Below are 19,876 nucleotides of genomic sequence, written 5' to 3' on the forward strand. Positions count from 1 at the left end.
GAGGACAGGGTTATGACCACAGATACTTCAGAATGCATAAAAACACTTACATACTGTTGTTGGCATGTGGATTTCTCTTCGACAGGAGAGCTAATCATATTCTGTCCGCTAATCAACATATGACACAAACCGTTCGAGGTGAATACACTGGATTTTTTTTTCTCCACAGAATACTACATTTTTCCTATAGGGTGTTTTGTATAAATAAAAATTATTTATAATGCACAAACACACAAAAAATAACACCTTACAAAGAGAGCTTTATCGAAGTCGGGTGGTAGTACGTGGCCTGGATGGTGTTTGGCAGCGATCTGAGGCATAGCTGTGAGGCCAGGTACTGTAAGTGCCTGTGAGGGTCTAACACTCTGTTATAAGCAGTGCCACAACTGAACCTGTAAAAGCTCACTACGGAAATGGTCAAGACTCACACTCTCTCACTCACACTCACACTCTCTCTCTCACTCACACTCTCTCTCACTCTCACACTCTCTCTCACTCTCACACTCTCTCTCACACACACACTCTCTCACACACACACACACTCTCTCACACACACACACACTCTCTCACACACACTCTCTCACACACACACACTCTCTCACACACACACACTCTCTCTCACTCTCACACTCTCTCTCACTCTCACACTCTCTCTCACACACACACACTCTCTCACACACACACACTCTCTCACACACACACACTCTCTCACACACACACACTCTCTCACACACACACACTCTCTCTCACTCTCACACTCTCTCTCACTCTCACACTCTCTCTCACTCTCACACTCTCTCTCACTCTCACACTCTCTCTCACTCTCACACTCTCTCTCACACACTCTCTCTCACACACTCTCTCTCACACACTCTCTCTCACACACTCTCTCTCACACACTCTCTCTCTCTCACAGACACACACACACACACACACACACACACACACACACACACACACACAGTCACAAAGTGAAAAGAGAAAAAAAAAACAGAATACAAAAACAAAAGAAAGGAGAGAAAACACGCTACTAGAGGCTGGCACACCTCCGGGAATCCCCAAAATCCTTTGCCATGTCCCTCCCTCCCTTTCTCGTTTGCTTGTGCCACCCACTTGGTGGGGGGGGGGCTGTCTCCCGATTCTTCGGTCTGGGAGGGTGTGTGTGTATGTGTGTGTGCATGAGTGCGCTTGTGTGTTTGTGTGCAGGGAGAGGGTGTTAAAGTGATCTCAGTGGCAGGTCCAGTCCGGCGGAGTCACCCGGCAACCTTCGTCAGGCGCGAGGTCCCTCCTTTAAAACAGTCCTTTGGCTTTCTTCACGTTCACCTGTTTCCAGCCTGGAAGAGTCTCGTACTCCTCCCTCGTCATCTCCAGCGCTTTCTGCAAAGTAAAATGAAAAAAAAAAAGTTTAAAAGTGTTTAAAGTGCAGAGCATGATGTGACCATCCGGGACACACTGGAAGAGGGCGGAGCAAAGTGTAGGACCGTGTCTGGGTCATTTCCTTGCCTGCTCCCCTTTTACACTGACACAGTGTTAAACCTCAACACTGTCACGGTGTTAATGTGGTGCAATGGTGTGTGTGCGCGTTTTTTTTTCCAGTCTGCTCCTCTAATATCTCCACTAACTTCTGACATTCTCTAATGAATGGCATGGATAATTGCACTGTAACAGAATGGCCCGAATAGAGTACAAGGCAGACTTATTCATCTTGTCAGAGTTCTGGTCAATGCCCTTGAAATCTTAAGTATTTAATACATATAACCTTCTACAGTACTATAGATGAGTCACAACACAAAACATGGAATTCTAACATGGAGCAAAATGGTGAAAAGGACTATCACAAGACTACTTCGAAAATCACAAATTGTGAAAAATCATTTGTGTGTTGCGACAAACAAAAAAACCCTCTGCCTCTGGGCAGGATCTATGAACTTTAATAATTTAATGCCAACATATAAGACCTATAACCTGATTAATCCATGATGCTGCTATTAGTGCATTACAACATGATTACTGTACTTAAACACCAAACAGGCAGCAAACCCAAACAACTTTGTGTGAGAAAGCAGACCCATACCCATGCAACAGAGACTCATGTTCAATTCACACCTTGCTGAATTTTAGACAGGGAAGAAAAAAGGGGTGGTGAGGGCAGTGAAACACAAGCAGAAGGGAATTGTGGGTGATGTAGTCCAACTCTGACCATAAGCTAAAATAACAAACAAACAAAAACCCAGGCCAGGATGCTGTGTGCAGTGGGGCCACCCGTGCTCAGTGCTTGGAACTCACCTTCCCAGAAGTCCCTACACCCTGGAAGGTGAAGTGAAGAGTTAACCTTGACAATGGAGTGAAAACAACAACAGCCCTTCACAGGCAGAGAAGACTTTACCCCGTTCAGTACGTTTTAAGGGTTGTAAATATGGCTCTATAGGGTCCACCCACCCCTAATACCTCCCATAATCCCCTGGTCCTCAGTCTCCTGAAAACATGTCTTCCATGCCGCATTGTAACCCTGATCTCAGTCTCTCTGTCTGGTACACAGATCTGAAGGAAAAACTCATTACCTGCGTAAATACTGAATACAAGCAGAGCCCCCAATGCTCCCCCCCCCTTCCGTGGATATTGGGCACAGTGTGATAGGCTTGAGTCTGTGCCATTGGTGGCCAAACAGAAAGACCCAACCCAGACCGCACTCTCCCAGCTCTCCCGCACTCTCCTTCCTGCCCCCGCTTTCAGAGAGAGAAGAATGGAGAAACATTCAAGCCCACTGGAAAACCTGAAAGGAATCCGTCTGGCATGAAATCGATGTGTGTGGTCACCTCACAGAATGAATTCAGCCAGCAGTGAAGGACATTCCCCCCCACACACACACCCACAGGCCTTATTTACTGGACCCACACAGCTTTCACAAGCCCCTCGCTTCGGCACTCTAGTCTGGGTGTCTGAGAGGGGACTTCACGGCCCCCCAAAACCTGACACCCTCCAGCGCATGCCTCACTTCCTGCTCCCGTGACGCTCATCCTCTCCCTGCAGGGCTCCCAAACTCAAGGCACAGTGTTCCCATGAACTTTGTTCGACAGGACCGGTAATGGGAAACAGGCCTTAAAAGAGCGCGCGACGCATGTTTTAATAACCCCCTTTATTTTCTTTAATAATGTCGTTACGTTCTCCTCTCCCCCCACAGAACAGCTGTGACAAAACAGGACCTTGCTCTGGTGTTGGCCTCTAGGGGGCAGCAGAGTGCTGGCCCCCTCAGCAGGGAACAGGAAGGAGAGCAGCTGGGGTAATCATAGAGGAGGCAGACAGAGGGGAGACCGGTGCGCTTTGGTGCTCACATCTGCTCATCATCCTCCTCTGAAGCTCTCCTGTTCTCATTCTAGTTCAGTCTAAACTCACTCTTCCTGGACTGCTTGACCGGCTCAGTGTGTGAAGTTGGCAGGGGGAAGAACTGGCAGGTTGGGCGGCGTGATGTTACCTGAGGGGTGGGGACTATAGGACTATAGGAGTCTTGCAGAGGCTTTTGTGAAAAACCTCAGGAAGTCATTTGTGTCTGTATGCGTTAAATGTTTTCCCTTTTGAGTAAACATTCAAAAGATTTCAGATGAGTTTTCTCAGGATGTGTAATGAGTAATACCGCTCACGTCACTTTCTCTTTCTCCACGACTACCAGCTGGCCTTTCACACGGCATTGTCAGCGACAAAGAAAATGACTCAGTGGCTATCAGTTCACTGTTGAGTAAGACAACTCTTACTAAGATACTGGATGTATTATGGCATCCTTGATGTATGTTCAATAACAGATTACCCATTCAGCCTGAGGTCAACATACGACTGTTGAGAGGTTGCATGTAAAAACTACTAGGATCGATTGAAATGAAAACCTGCATCAGATGAAAGTACTCCTGGCTAACAGAAATAATATGTAAGGATCCAGATTTCACTTTTCTTCATCTTTTCTTCCTATAGGAAATTAACATACAATATGCTTCTGAATAAACAAAGACACACAAGTTTTGAATTACTGAACATACAAGATGATAATGACAACTGATTAAAATGATTATCCCACAGTGATGGGAATATGAGGCTTCATGGATTCCAAACTGCGAGGAGCTGTCGTGTGCCATCAGTGACTCGCTGTCTGAGCCAATCAACCCATTTTGCCATAGTGAGCGAAGTCGTTGTATTGGTTCACAGTGATTCAGTATCAGTGACTGACGGCATGAGGCAACACCCACCAGAGAGGTTCACAAAGCCTCATTCTGCGATCATTAACATCCTGTGTTTGTGTGTGGCTTTTATTTTACGTGGTCGATCCTGACGCAAATTCAACCCAACCTGAGTCAGCTAACAACACCAGCTGATGATGGAAGTGCAGTGCATTTTGGCTGGTAAGCGGAGCTCTAGGGGAGGTTTCATCTGGTTGATCCTGATATAAATACGGCCTGACTTGAGAGCAATAACACATCAGCCAATGAGGGAACTGCAGCGTAGTCCAGGGGTAAACGGAGTGATTAGGGAGGCATGGTCTCACCTCAAAGTCCTCGTCTGATAGGTAGATCTCCAGCCGCAGGGGGTCCACGCCCTCGGGGAGGGGCCGTGCCAGCAGTTCGGCCAGCGGGTAGGTGTTCTTGCACAGCCGGGCCAGCACGTCCTCCACCAGGATGATCTGGTTACACACCTCCGCCTCCTGGCCAATCAGGGGACGAGCGGACAGGGGACTTAGCAACAGGAGCGGGGCACACGCAGGCCGATTGCACAAAATGTTGCAAAGAACCTTCACCAACAACCTCAGCGTACGCACTTTAATTCTGCCTCTCAAAACCAAGACAGCCAACTGTAAATGTGTTTCTCTTTGGTTTCTCTTCTGTAGAGACAAGCTGGGCAGCCATGCAGGGGTTTGTGTTGTCACTCAGCAGGGATATGTTGCTTAATATGCTGCCAAGTTCCAACGCTAGTTTAGTTACCAAGTTTCTGGGGTTGGAATTCTGTGCTTTGTATGCTGAAAATCAAAGTGTTCTACATTAAATTACTGGCATTTAGCAGACACACTTATCCAGAGGGACCGACACAGGTTACAATTTTTACACGTTATCCATTTATACAGCTGGATATTTACTCAGGCAATTCTGAGATAAGTACTTTGCCCAAGGGAACAGCAGCAGTGCCCCAGCAGGGAATCGAACCGGCAACCTTTCAGTTACAAGTCTTGCTCCTTACTGCTATGCTACACTGTTGCCGCATAGAATCTAGAATCTGTATTCCAGAGTCATCAGCGTGTGTTTAGCAGTCTAGCAGTCTGTTGGTGCACTACTCTGCTCTATACAGGCTAAACAGAATGAGTGTGTTTTGACTATCCCACTGCCCACGTCTTATTCTCATGCCAGAGTGGGTTCGAAGTGTGTGTCACATCTGTGATGAAAAATGCCAGTGTTTGTGTGAGGCTGTGGTCACAGTGATTGACCCCCCCCCCGCTTAGTGTGCAAATGATTCAGTGGTCTGCATGTTTGATTAATGTGCACCGAGTCTGTGCAGCACGTGATGCAGTGGCCAGTGATGCTGAGTCTGGTCGGTGACTGTGTGATGCTGTGGTCAGTGCACGCATGATGCAGTGTTTGCATGTGGCCGGTCCAGTCAGTATGCGGTCAGGGCAGCGTTCTTCAATGCAGAATCTGGTCAGTGTACGGTGGGGGGAGCGGTCAGTAATGCAGACTCCAGTCAGTATGCGGTCAGGACAGTAGTCGGTGTTCAGTGAGAGTAGTGGTCAATGATGCAGAGTCTACTTAGTGTGCATTCAGGACAGTGGTCAGTGTGTGGTCAGGACAGTGGACAGTGTGCGGTCAGGGAACTGACCAAGTATGCACAGTCGACTCAGTGTGTGGTCAGGGTAGCGGTCAGTGTGCGGTCAGGACAGCGGTCAGTGCTCACCCTCTCTGTGATCTCAGCAATGTCCTCGCGGTGCTCCCAGCTGGGGAACATGTTGGTGAAGGTGAGCGGCTCCAGACCAGCATGGATCAGGTACGACTTTGGGGGCTTCTTCTCATTTTTCTCTGAGGTAGAGGAGGATGGATGAAGACAGAAGGCAAGAGAGTTTAAGATGAAGAGAATAAACAAAAAGGTACAGAGGGAGAAGTGAAAAAGAGGAGGAGGAAGAGAGGTACACAAGGAAGAGAGAGGAGGAGGAGAAGTGAGACTTGGGTTAGAAAGGTAAGATCAGATCTACACTCTTTGCTGATCACTTTACCTCACAAGGGAATTTCCCTACTCTTTCAAGAGGAAAAAATACACTATATACAAAAATTTGGAGATAGCTCAAATAAAAGCTTTTGGCCATTTAGAGTCATACAGTAAATTATGTTCCATTGATCCTTTCGCATGTAACTTATATTACGCTATGTAGCACGTATGCTATGTTACATGGTTCGTTATGTTTTCATTAGCGTTATTAAGCTTTTCAGTGTTTCCTCAAAGCTAAAATTAGCTAGAATTTTTCCAATCTAGCGTTGTAATCGCACCAGTTTTAACATACGCGCTAAACAGCTAATCACACTGGTGTGACTGTACGCGCGAAAGGGTTAAGAGTCTCTGGCCTGCTCCGGCCCTGGCGCTGAACCTCAGCCGGTCCGTTACCTTTGCAGTACTGCAGCACCGTCTCCATGGCGCACTTCCTGTCAGCGTCCCAGCGGATTCGGGCGGAGCCGGTGCTCTCGCTGTCCTGGGGCCACCAGCCCTGCCACAGGTATACCTCGTGATGGTTGTCCACCAGGAACAGGGCTGCCGCACAGGAAGAGGAAGTGACATCGCAGCTTGGCGAGCATGTGAGTGAGGATATAGTAAGAACAGGGTGTGTGTATGCCTGTGTGTCTGTCTGCGTCTGTGTGTGCATGTTCTGTGTGTATCGGTTCCTGTGCATGTATGCCTGTGTGTGTATTGGTCCTTGTGCATGTGTGCCTGTGTGTGTGTGTGCGCATGTGTGTGTGTGCGTGTGCGCGTGTGTGTGTGTGTGTGTGTGCGTGTGTGTGTGTGCGTGTGTGTGTGTGCGTGTGTGTGCGTGCGTGCGTGCGTGCGTGCGTGTGTGCGTGTGCGTGTGCGTGTGCGCGCATGTGTGTGTGTGTGTGTGTGCGTGCGTGTGTGCGTGTGTGCGTGCGTGTGTGCGCATGTGTGTGTGTGTGCGTGTGTGCGTGTGTGTGTGTGTGTGCGTGTGTGTGTATGTGTGTGTGTGCGTGTGTGTGCGTGTGTGCGCATGTGTGTGTGCGCATGTGTGTGCGTGTGTGCGCATGTGTGTGTGCGCATGTGTGTGTGTGTGTGTGTGCGTGCGCGTGCGTGTGCGTGTGTGTGTGCGTGTGTGTGTGCGTGTGCGTGTGCGTGTGTGTGCGTGTGTGTGTGCGTGTGTGCGTGCGTGTATGGATGTACACATGCGTATGTACCTGGCTGAGAGGCAGTGTACAGGTCCTCCTGCAGAAAGGGAAGTGAGTTGACCAGCTCCGGGTCTCTGGAAGGGTAGAAAAATTCCATGGCAACAAACTCCCCTGAAGAGCTGCTGAGCTGGAAGAGCCGCGGGGTGAAGTTGAATTTCCCCGGATCTGAAACCACACAGAAACCAAATCTCTGACTCACTGAATCACTGAATCAGATGGTGAAGTTTCTCAACAACAATGCTGACACCTAACGTTGCACATATATGCCTGGATATTGACAGGAGTTTTAGGCCACGACAAAGTGCATAGTTTAAATAAGACATGGCTACGCTCTGGGTAATCAATCGAAATAGCAAAGAGGAAGTAGTACACGACATAATGATTGCCCAGTTCCTGTTGATTACGTAACACTGTTTCCAAATAACATCTTTTTTGTTGTTGAACATTGATTCTGACCCTATTGACTGTAGTGAATTTAGCATCTAAACATGTCCCAATGGCTTTGGGTGTGGCAGTACACATCCTGAGCATGTGCCTTACCAAGGCATTTTTGCTAGCTACACACTGTGAGATGTGTGTCTATTGTGCCAGAAGGCCTGCTGTGTATCCACCTTGCAGCATGCAGTCGTAAGCTTTCCGGTCTCTCCGCCCCAGAGCTTCCCAGAAGCCCACAGGCTCCGCCCCTTCATCGCACTCATGAATGGTCACCTTGCTGCTGCTGTGTAGCCCCGCCTCCAGCGGACACCTGCGAACACATAGGCAGGTAATGATGGTGCACACTTTCATCCGCTCTTTATAATTCATAGTCAATAGGTCTCGACATGAACAAAGCTTTGGCTGTGTTTTATTTAGTCATGTCAGACTTCAAGGGACATAGACAGGTGAGTCGCAGGGTGATGACATCACTGGCAGTTATAGCAGGCAGACTCTCCTCCAGGACAGTCACTGCATTTTATTCAGCCATGTCAGAGATGTCACACATTATAAATCCTCCAGCTGCACCACTTCCTGTAGGCGTATGACTAAAAGGGACAAAGCTGAGTCATATGATGATGACATCACTGGCAGCGGACTCTCCTCCGGGACACTCACTGCTCTTTGATCTTGTTAGCGGCGGTTCGGCCCACGTTGCGCGTGTGCGTCTGGGCCTTGCAGCCGTGCCACAGGTAGATGAGGGCCCTGTTGACGTTGAGGACGATCATGGACGTCCGGGACCGCAGGCTGCTGCAGTGACACGCCACCTCCAGCAGGTGGCCCTCCACCGGCACCTCGCCTCGCACGCAGTACAGCCGCCAGTCATCTGGGGACAGAGGCGGAGAGGTGCAGTCGGCATATCTATCTGTCACTCACTTACCCACTCGCCATGACAAGCCTAAGGATATTACATGATATTACATTATTGTCATTTAGCAGATGCTTTTATCCTGAACGACTTACAAACAGTAGGTTTCACTTTTATCCACTCATACATCTGGAGATTTACTGACGCAAATGTGGGTTAAGTACCTTGCCCAAGGGTACAACAGGAGTGTCCCAGGAAGGAATCCAACCAGCAAACTTTTGGTTACGAGCCCTGCTCCTTATCACTATGCTACACTGCTGTCCCTATGATAAATATAACCCAGAAACAATGCGTGGTGCATCCCACTGCTCTCTTTGGACCATCAAACACTGCTAAGAAATGGCTGTAAAGTTTGACAAATTACTGCAAGGGAGGCATGTCCTGAACTACCCAATGAGGCGCTCAGCTGGACTGGACTAAAATAGATTGGACAACTATTGCGGCAGGGGCTGGGGTAAGTGCAACACCCAGGTAATGAGCTGCTGGAGAAAGCCCTTGCTCCTAGGATTATGGGTAATTCAGTTCATCATCATATATCATATGCAGGGTGTTATGTGACCGGCATGTGAGATTTAGCTGGTCACGGTTTCTTTAAAAAAGTATGAATTAGCTTTGATGACAGGTGCTGAACTATCATCGAGTAAGTAAACAAAAAACCCCACAAAACCAAGGAAAAAAAAAGAAAGGAGAAACTGAGAAAAAAACCAATGTCTTCTGATCCAAACCGAACGCAAACCAATGAGCTTGAGGCCCCTAATCGTGCATCCTGCGGCCTATCATTTCCTGTGAAAGGAAAATTACAGCACAGCATCGAAGCAACGGCGGAGACAACGCTGAGAGGAGCACAAATGCACACAGAGATGGAAGCAAGAAAACTTGCATTGCGAGTGAAAATTTAGAGCAGGGTTAAAGACCCTACAGCAGAGTATTGTTAACTTTTTTTGCCACCTTTTTTGCCAATTTTTTTTTTTTTTAACAGGATATAGTGTCCTCAGACTCACCTCTTATGCTTTAAGTGTTGTATGAACACTTTTCAAAACACGATTCAAACAAGTGCACAATTTTATTGCGATTGTTTCCTTGCGGAGTTTACACTAAATTAGCGAACAGTTCTTCGGAACAATGGCACAAGATGTAGGGGTGAGAGGGTCAAAAGATATTTTCGGACAAAAGGCATGAAATAAACACGAAGAATTAACGTCTCCGTTTTAGTTAGCGGCGTCAGAACCGTGAGGGCTGCTGTGCGAAGTCAGACGGGAAGCAGCCAGCGTGAAGCGTTCAGCGCGAACAAAGCATGTTTTCATGTGCATTCAAAACCCTGTTTCCTGCCCTGAATTTCCACACATTGAAAGCTGACACAATGACCTAGAGTGAAGGTGGAAAGCGCAACAGAGGGAGGGAGGGAGAGGGAAAAGACAGGAAAGAAAAGTATAGGGAAGAGAGATAGGGAAAGGGAAAAGGGAAAGAGAGGGAGAAACAAGGAAGAAAGGAGAAGGAATGAGAAAAGGGGGAAAAAAGGGGGAGGGGAGAGAGAGAAGATGGAGGCAGGGAGAGACAAAAGAGGTAGAAGAAGAGAGAAAGGAAAAGAGGAGAAAGGAAGACAAGAAAGAGAAGGTGGATGTACAGAAAGAAAGGCAAAAGAGAGCATAGAGATAAGAGGGAGAAGGAAAAGAGGGAGAAAGAAGGAAAATAAAAAGGAAAGAAAGAGGAGGGGAGGCTGAGAAGATGCAGGGAGATGATAAGAGAGGTGGTGAAAGAGGGAGGAGAAGGTGGAAAGAAGAGGAGAGAGATGGAGAGGGAAGCACAGGGCAAGATGAAGATCAGAGAAGAGAGATGGAGAGGAAAACATAATGAAAGATGAAGATCAGAGGAGAGGACAGGCAAGCGCTTACTCTGCGTGTTCTCCTCCTCCTCCTCCCTCTTTCCCGAGTGCACGATCATCCCTCCGTTGAAGCACTGCAGGAAACACGGGGGCTCCTTTCCCTGCTGCACCTGGACCTAAAGAACAGCAGAGTCACTCTCTGTGAAGGCTCGAGATACCACTGTTACAGGCTAAGAGATATCACTGCTACAGGCTGGAAACATCACTGCTACAGGCTGGAGATACCACTGCTAAAGGGCTGGAGATACCACTGCTAAAGGGCTGGAGATACCACTGCTAAAGGGCTGGAGATACCACTGCTACAGGCTGGAGGTACCACTGCTACAGGCTGGAGGTACCACTGCTATTGGTCTGAATCGGCTGGAGATATCACTGCTACTGGTCTAAGCTGGCTGTAGATATCACTGCTACTGGTCTAAGCCGGCTGTAGATATCACTGCTACTGGTCTAAGCCGGCTGTAGATATCACTGCTACCGGCTACTGATATCACTGCTGACAACAGGACCTGGAAAATAGCAGAGTCCTGATCTCAGCAGCACAGCAAAGTCCTGCTATCAATAGTACAGGAAAGTCACGCTCAATAGCACAGGAGAGTCATTTTTTCAATAGTGGAGTCAGCAGTCGTAATACACTGAGCACTGAGCTCATCTGTAAGGTTGCACCTGAACATAACCAAGAGCTACCGTGCTGCAGGAACTTTGTTACAGAAGAGTGTCGTTCTGGTCACCTCTGAACAATAACCATCAGATCCACTGCCTGATGATTAAGTCTTCCTTTTACACAGTGAGGAGTTTGGACTGATCTCAGGTCAATGTGTAAGGCTGGGGTTTGCGCTCAGCTCAGCATAGAGGGCGAGCACCACTGTACCTGGGCCCCTCTCTCTTCATCCAGCTCCACCGTCATCAGCGCTGATGTGCCCTTCTCGCTGACCGTAGAGTTGCGGCCCTGCCAGAAGAAATAGGCACACTTCTCCTTCCCAGGGCCCGCGCTCCGCACCTGCTCCGGGTTCTGCCTCTTCCCAACTGCAGAGGCACAGACACACACACACGCGACCGCACACATGCAGACAGACAGACACAGGCACACACACACACACGTGCACATGCGCGCACACACAGACAGACACATAGAGGCACACGCACATATACACAAATCAGTATATGCCTTAGCTTATATTAAAGGAACTAGGCTTCTCTTATTTTTATAGATCTGTATGAGGAAATGCCACTTTAGTTTAATATCATGGAAAAACCCTCTTCATTCTCAAAAGGAAAATGTTTTTTTTCTCAGAAGTTCTCAACTGCTTTTCATTTATCTGAAAGCTGACCACTTTTTCCCCAATGAAATTCCTTTTTAAAGGAGAGGAGTGAGCATACTAATGCATTACTGATTGCATTACTAAGCTTCGGGGGATTACTTTAAGTAGTCAACTAGTCAAACGCTTGTGAATACATATAGCTGTGCTTAGTAGACCTCATTACAGTCTTTACTTTTAGCTGTTCTCCGTACTTCTAACTATTAAGACTTGACCTCGTCTCTGTGTCTGCGAAATAAAATACATGAGCAAAAACTATGGCAAATGTGGGGTGCACAACAGTTCACCAACAGTTCAAAAATAGTTCACCATCAGAAGAGAAACAGCAGCCAAAGATACACAAAACAGATTTCAGACTTGACACGTCATTTACATTTACATTTACATTTATTCATTTGGCAGACGCTTTTATCCAAAGCGACTTACATAGGTTACAGTTCTTTACAATGTTATCCATTTATACAGCTGGATATTTACTGAGGCAATTGTGGGTTAAGTACCTTGCCCAAGGGTACAGCAGCAGTGTCCCAGCAGGGATCGAACCGGCAACCTTTCAGTTACAAGTCCTGCGCCTTAACCACTATGCTACACTGCCACCCGTCAGTCATTGTCCCCTCTGACACAAACAGCAAACACACGGCCAAACAGCAGGCTGTAAAGAGAAGCTCTTACTCAGCAATAAGCAGTAGTCTTCTCATGGGGTCATAACTGGAACTCTGAGTCAATGGTGTCTTTGAAGCCGTTCTCACAGTAATCGGCTCGCTGGCTTAAGCCAGACACCAGGCTAAGCACGGGATCTCTCCCAACCAAAGCCTCTCCATATATCATCTCAACGGCTCTTAAACTCCAGCCTCGGACGAATTCTCACGATTTATGGTGTTATGGTTTACCGTCGGTCTGCATTCTGGAAGAAATGGAGCGCGGTAATGTACCGGGGGGGGTTGGATGCCCGTAATACAGTATGGAATTACATTCTCATCCCTCCAGTTTACACTGTGGAAAATTATTACCTAAACATGCCAAGAGAGGACGAGCTTGGACAGCCTCGTGCGAGCTCTTTATATGGTCCACAGAGGAGACACGAGTATAAAATAGGATATTGCATGTAGCGCTTCAGGAGAGGAGAAAACTGCTCCATGTATTTCTCTGTTTGTTGTAAGCTGAAATGAGGGTCCTCAAGGCCCTTAAGGTTTAAATAGGAGGAGCGTATGATAACGCAACTTTGGTTATTAAAGATTTAAAGATCCCATGGCGCTTGTAAACAGAGTCAGGGTATTAACCACCATGCTGCTGACTCAAGCCCCAGATTAGCCCTTTTCGATCTGACTACCTAATCGACTGGTCTACAGCTGACAGTCTGTGAAATGTCGCCTGCTTGCCCCATTTATATTTTCGCGTTTGGTCGCTTGGCAAACGCTCTCGTCGAGAGTGACTTTGAAAGCAAAGCCGCCGAAGTGCGCACGAGATCCCATGATCAAGAGACCTGTACAGCAGTACAGCAGTACAGCACAGAAAACAACAGACCACACCTGTCAGCACAGCAGGACAGACACGAGCTCTCAGCTGACCTCCCGTGCTAAATAAAGCCGCAGCGCAAACAACTCAGTGGCACCGCACAGCACCCAAAAAACAGCGTGTAATCCCCCTGTCCCAGTGCAGCTGGAGGTGACAAGGTGACAAGGGGGTGGAGTGCAACGGGGGGCCCTGCTGTCACCCGTGTGTCACGGTGGGTGAGAGAGGAGGTGGGTGTGTGGGGGCGGGTGTCACGGGGGGGGGGGGGACGGGACGGGCGTTGACACTGACCTGCTGTGCTCACCATGTACTTCCACTTGACCACGTAGGTGTCGCCCTCGTGGAACTGGCCGATGCTCTGCTTGGGCAGCCGGCTGTAGTCGAACTCCAGGATGTGCCACACGTCCACAGACAGCGTGCTGATGCTGAAGTGCCTGTGCTCGTCCCCCTCCACCAGGCCGTAGCCCCGGCCCACGTTTGCCCCGTCCAGCACTGTCCTCACCGGCGTCTGCAGCAGAGGCAGCATCAGCGTCACGTCGTACGGCCGGCTCTCACCGGCCTGCTGGTCCTGGGGGCGGGGCGGAGGAGGGGGAGAGAGAGGGAGAGAGAGAGAGAGAGGTGAGATATGGCCAATTGGAAGATGCAGTGTGTACACACAGACACATACACACAGAGGTACTCAGACACAGATGTAGACACACACACAAATACACACATGCACACATAAACATAAGGCATTATGCCTGATGACACACCCTAGGGATGAAGTTCGGTAAAGTGAGGCCTGCCAAAAGAGCATAGAAAACCTTTAAAACAGGTCTTTGGCAAATGCTGTGGTCATTTGGCTAATGAGCTCAAGGGAAAGAATGAGATCTGTCAGGCAGAATCACTACATCTGTAATGGAGTTATGCACTCCTCTAACACTACAGTTGTAATGCTTTTGTGACCTCCTGTACAATGCAGCTGTAATGCACTTGTGACCTCATGTAACACAGCAGCTGTAATGCCATTTTATCAGCTGCTGACTGTGCCCACAGGAGGACCTACCTTGTGCTCAGCCACATGCTCTGTGCCGTTCTTGGGGGGGGATTTCTTTCCTTGTGTCCAGTCCAGGAACTTCTCCTTGAACAGGGTGGTCTCATTGTGCTCAGTCAACCGGCCAAAGACGGCCCAGTCTGGCCGGCCCTGTCCTTTCCTGCAGAAGGCAAGCAGCACAGCACCGTCAGGTTTGTCGGTTCGACATGCATACAAGCACACACACACGTACGTACACAGACGTACATGCATACAAGCACACACACACGTACGTACACAGACGTACAGGCACGCACGCACACACACACACGTACGTACACACAGACGTACACGCATGCACACACACACGTACGTACACAGACGTACACGCACGCACACACACACACACGTACGTACACAGACGTACACGCATGCACACACACACGTACGTACACAGACGTACACGCACGCACACACACACATAAGTGTATGCACACAGATGTACATGCGCGCGCGCACAGACACACACGCACAGACAGACACACAGACAGACAGACACACAGACAGACACACAGACAGACACACAGACAGACACACACAGACAGACACACACAGACACACACAGACAGACACACACACAGACAGACAGACACACAGACAGACACAGACACACACAGACAGACACAGACACACACAGACAGACACACAGACACACACAGACAGACACACACAGACAGACACAGACAGACAGACACACACACAGACACACAGCCTTTTTATGGGCCTGAGTGCACAGTATACACTATAAATGGACACTGTTCCATTACCCAGAGTGTTTACACCCTTGAAACAGCAGCACTTGGCTCAGAGCGAGTGATTAGGATCACGTTGAGCGTTCAGTATCGTGGAGATGAAACCACAGATTAAGAATCGACCTTTGTGGACAAAACAGTTTTTCCGTTTGGTTGGCGCAGCAAATCAATTCAAGAGCCCGTCCATTAATAACCTCCATGATGTGTGACATGGCTGCACACGAACAAACATATCTGACAAGCTATGAAACAGACTTCCAGCGTCATATTTCCTTGTTTATATTATGAGTGAATTCTCCAGCACACATCACTGAAGCACTTATTAATGCACTTACGCAGCTTTGCTTTGCAAGTCCCTCCAGATAAGTGCATACTGTAATGCTGTAAGGGGACTGTGACACTGAGGTCAAGCTTGTAGAGTGAGAATTATGCTTGTTAGCATTAACCAGAAAAGATACTCATCTGAGAGAAAGGGAAGTTTTTTTTGTTTTAGAGAAGTGACACCGCAGAGGAGAATGTGTCTGTGATACTGACATTGAGGAACAGGTTCGTGAGGAGCTCACGGGGGGGGGCAGGGGGCAAGGATGGTGGGGGGGAATAAATGGGGTGTCAGACGATTGGGTGAGAGGAGGCGTGGCCTGCCTGGGTATGAGCGTGTTGCACTCTCCCGGGTCCAGCGGGTTGATGTCACAGTTGGTGTAGTCGAAGGTGCCGTTCCACAGGTGCTTGGCCAGCTGGAAGGCCACCTTCCTCTGCGCCAGCGTCACCTCCTTGCCGTGCCACACGTACACCTCGCTGCCGAAGTCAAACACCAGCACCTGCGGGGCAGCACAGGTGGAGGGTTGGCATGGCAACCACATGTTACACAAGATGTTTCAACACAAGTAGCACCAATGAATGCGTTACAAAGCAATGAGAAGACGACTGAGAAACAGTGGATAGACACCTCCAATCACCCCACTATAAACCTTCTGTGGATTGCAAATGTATTTACACTATTAAAGGACACCTAGCGCTGTTAGCTAGGATATTATCAGTAATTTTAATAACAGTTACTGACTACTATCTGTAATCAACCTTATCAAACTGACATTACATTACTTTGTAGCTTGAAAACTAAGGTTAGGTTTTTCGGTCGGACATGCAAGAATTGACATCTTTTCCATTCAAATGCCATGAATGCTAGACATGTGTTCAGTACAAGCAAATATTAATTTTTACATTTTTCCAGAACTCTAGACATTATCCCCAAGCTCTATTTTAATATATACCTCAGGGGTTGATTCCCCCCTCCCCAAAGAAAAGTCCCATAGTAGGTGACACTCTGGGAGTGTATTTTTTTAACATTTATTAGATAGGGAAAGATGCAAGTAACCATTGGAAAAACAACAAGTCCAATAAAGAAAACTATAAAACAACAATTCAAACTATGACATCATTTATAGGTGTAGATTTATAGCTAAACATGTGAATGGGTGGTTATAACTGCATTTAAGAGCTGTCAGAAGCAGCGTTATATAGCCCATGCCTCCAAAACCTTAACGCAGAGGCTTTCCACGGTGACACCAGCTGACCTCTTTGGAGCTGAGCAGCGTGCAGCGGGGGACTTTCCCCCAGTAGTCATCGTCAGGCACCAGCTTGTCGTCCACCAGGCGGTAGATGCAGTTGGTCTCCACGATGGCGGTTTCGTACAACTCGTCCTCCTCAGGCGTCCCCGCCGCTGAGGGACACAGGAAGCAGAGCCGTGAGGCACGGTGTACGGGTTCTGCCTGCGATTCACAGCTTCACAGCTTTGTCGCCTGGCTTCTCAGAAATGACCCCCACCCCTCCTCGCCAATACATGCGTTCACACACCTGCCCACACTGATCTGATCTTTACTCTGTTAAATTCTTTCAAATGCAACTTACGACATTTCAAATAGGCTCTTGTCCAGTGTGACTTACACAGTTAACCAATCACCCGTTTATAGACCTAGATATTTTTTGTCACATTATCGTCATTTAGCAGACACTCTTATCCAGAGGGACTTACATTGGTTACAGTTTTACACGTTATCCATTCACACAGCTGGACATTTACTGAGGCCCTTTCCAAGGCTACAATAGCACTGCTCCACCTGGGAATCAAACAGGCAATGTACTGGTTTGTGAGCCCTGATCCCTCCCGCTATGCCACACTGCTGCCCTGCTTTATGCTATTTCTGTCTGCTGGGTCTGGAGCCACAAGCCGTGCCATGGCAGTAGCATAGCATAGCCATGCTGGGACATGACTGACGGCTTAAAGTGGGCGTCGGTGCGGACGGACACATGCGTGACCTGCAGCACGCAGGACTATATTAGTGGTACGAACCAGAGTGTACTAAAGCAGACACGGCGGTCGGCGCTTACCCTGGTAGCTGGACTGTCCGCCAAGAATCCTCCAGAAGTCTTTGGCGGCGTGGCTGTGGGTGTTGATCCCCTCCTCGATGGTCTGCACATAGCCGGCCCTGCAGCCAAGGTCCCTCTTGGTCTGGATGAAAGTGGCTAGCTCAGACGCCTGGGACAAAGCCGGAAGGGGTTAGAGGGTAAGTATCTCTATAAATAAGACATTTCGGGCGTTTTGCCAAAAGCCCTCAGGGGTGAGACTGTAGAAAGATTTAGTACCAAACTCTCCGACACAAAACACACACGTGAACAGCGAGTGAAAGTAGAAACAATGTACATTGCTTAAAGCCTTTTCCCATGAGGCCCCAACACTTTTCAAGGAACAGAGCCTAAACTCTGAGGACAGGCTGCGTGAGGCATTGGCTGTTCGGAGAGAGGGCAGAGGGGAGGCACCCCATGGCGGGAAACGAGAGAGCAAAAAGCGAAGGTCTATGGCAAACCATGGGCTGTCAGTCCCACGTCTGCAGTGGCTTCCTGCAGCTGGGCCCACACAGAACTCACTTCCTGTGTTGTAACATCACAGCTCCTTCCCTCAGGCTGTTTACTTCCTGCACGTGAACCATAGCTTCAGCTTTTAAACGCCCCCCCCCCCCCCCCCCCCCCCGCCCCCCCCCCAACTGAAATTTAATGGGACTAAAAACCATTCATCTTGTAAATGAAAGGAGCATATTTTTTTATTGGCGTCAAAATAATCTGTATTCGTTGAAATTGCATAGAGTAAAATCTATGCCACAACAGATGCTTAGTTAAAATATATTATGTATTTTGCAATATTCAAGTTGTATTCTATAAATTCAGGATTTCGTTTTTACTGTTTTTACCAGAGATTTTACCATTGATTAATATACAGAACAACCAGCGTGGAGAGTTTCAGCATTCGGCTGCTGCGCTTTTCCACTGTGCAGATGAAACCACAGCGTATCTGAGGCAGTTCACTTTAACACAACTACGATGACTCACGCTCCAATTATCGTGCTCTGCTTCAAACAGCTCTCACACTTGTCGTGACTGTGGCCCGAGTTGGTCCCTCTGAGTTAGCAAAAAAAAAAAGTCATATCTTGTCAGCTGCATTATTATTCTCACGTATGCCTCCACAGTGATATCATGTGAAGGCAGAGTTTAGTCACATATCCAGCTTACTGGCAACTACACGCTTTCTGAATGCCAACGCCCCACAGGCTGTGATGGTTCACGCTATCTGGGATGTGGCAGAGGTGGGGAAACAGTCCTGATAAAGGCGTTTTAAAAGCGTTTGTCCGAATGACGCGTTTCCTTCGAAAGGAGGACACACGCACACACCCCACCATATCCTCCAGGGGTGGGAGGAACAGCTAGAGGATGATGAGTGCGTCCCTGAAATAGAGGATGTGCTGCAGTGTGACAAGGAGAGGGGCCTCTAAACAAGAGCAACAGTACACAAGGGCAGCTCTCACTGTCTTTACCTACAGACTAGGGATTTAAAGAGTCTATCTAAAGAGTCTCTGCGCAGAAAAGCTTACTGGGGTTAGCTGCCTGATTCAGATGACCTTTGACCCTGGCCTTTAAATCAAAATGAAAGCCATTTGAGGTACATTGGTTAATACTGTGCACTGTGAGTGAGTGAGTGAGTGAGTGAGTGAGTGAGTGTACATCTGAGGATTAATTACAGGACAGGGACATAAACTCAAGCTCACTTTAGCCTTCTCGATGACGTTGGCGAACTCCCCCGTCCAGATGAAGCAGTGATGTGGCGTGACCAGCAGGAAGCAGTCTCCGCTGTTCAGGGAGGAGGATCTGGGCTCGACTAGCCGGGTCTGGACGTGCCGCCGGCCTGGTTCAAAACACAACAGTGTCCATCACGGCTCCTCAACGGCACGTCTCTACCCCCGCAACACTGTACACAACCAATCAATACTCTGTGCCCCCATCAAACCACTCCCCCTGCTTTAGCGAACAGCTGACGTTCAAAACAGCAGGTAAAAATATACACCTTTCCCCAAGGTTTGGCTGGTAATCAAAAAGGGGGAAAAAAAACAAACAAACAAAAAAAAAAAACAGTCAACCCGCTCTTATTGGATTAGGGAGGATTAGAGTGGGAGAGGGGGGTCAGAGCAGCTGGGCAGTCCAGGCAGGGGGTGGGGGTGGCCGTGACTGACATGAGGAGGTGGGGCTTGCTTTT

General features: G+C 48.4%; 1 protein-coding gene across 3 annotated transcripts in view; it reads right to left on the minus strand.

Annotated features, from left to right (window-relative positions):
- Nucleotides 1–1,150: 1,150 nt before the first annotated feature.
- Nucleotides 1,151–19,876, minus strand: part of svila (supervillin a) — a 58,929-nt gene continuing 40,203 nt past the window's right edge. For 2 of the 3 annotated variants that reach the window (XM_036517002.1, XM_036516993.1), the window contains 15 exons: nt 19,392–19,528; nt 17,683–17,830; nt 16,869–17,014; nt 15,937–16,112; nt 14,516–14,663; nt 13,759–14,035; nt 11,508–11,662; nt 10,650–10,755; nt 8,508–8,715; nt 8,027–8,160; nt 7,425–7,580; nt 6,628–6,771; nt 5,926–6,047; nt 4,532–4,687; nt 1,151–1,377 (listed from right to left, as the gene is read on the minus strand). In XM_036517002.1, coding sequence (XP_036372895.1) covers nt 1,291–1,377; nt 4,532–4,687; nt 5,926–6,047; nt 6,628–6,771; nt 7,425–7,580; nt 8,027–8,160; nt 8,508–8,715; nt 10,650–10,755; nt 11,508–11,662; nt 13,759–14,035; nt 14,516–14,663; nt 15,937–16,112; nt 16,869–17,014; nt 17,683–17,830; nt 19,392–19,528 — 2,300 coding nt within the window. In that variant the 3' untranslated portion in view covers nt 1,151–1,290. Of the gene's footprint in view, nt 1,378–2,286; nt 2,308–4,531; nt 4,688–5,925; nt 6,048–6,627; nt 6,772–7,424; nt 7,581–8,026; nt 8,161–8,507; nt 8,716–10,649; nt 10,756–11,507; nt 11,663–13,758; nt 14,036–14,515; nt 14,664–15,936; nt 16,113–16,868; nt 17,015–17,682; nt 17,831–19,391; nt 19,529–19,876 lie in introns of all 3 variants that reach the window. The other variant, XM_036516986.1, reaches the window with a different exon arrangement.

This window comes from Megalops cyprinoides, chromosome 2, assembly GCF_013368585.1.
Source record: "Megalops cyprinoides isolate fMegCyp1 chromosome 2, fMegCyp1.pri, whole genome shotgun sequence".
Classification (NCBI taxonomy): domain Eukaryota; kingdom Metazoa; phylum Chordata; class Actinopteri; order Elopiformes; family Megalopidae; genus Megalops; species Megalops cyprinoides.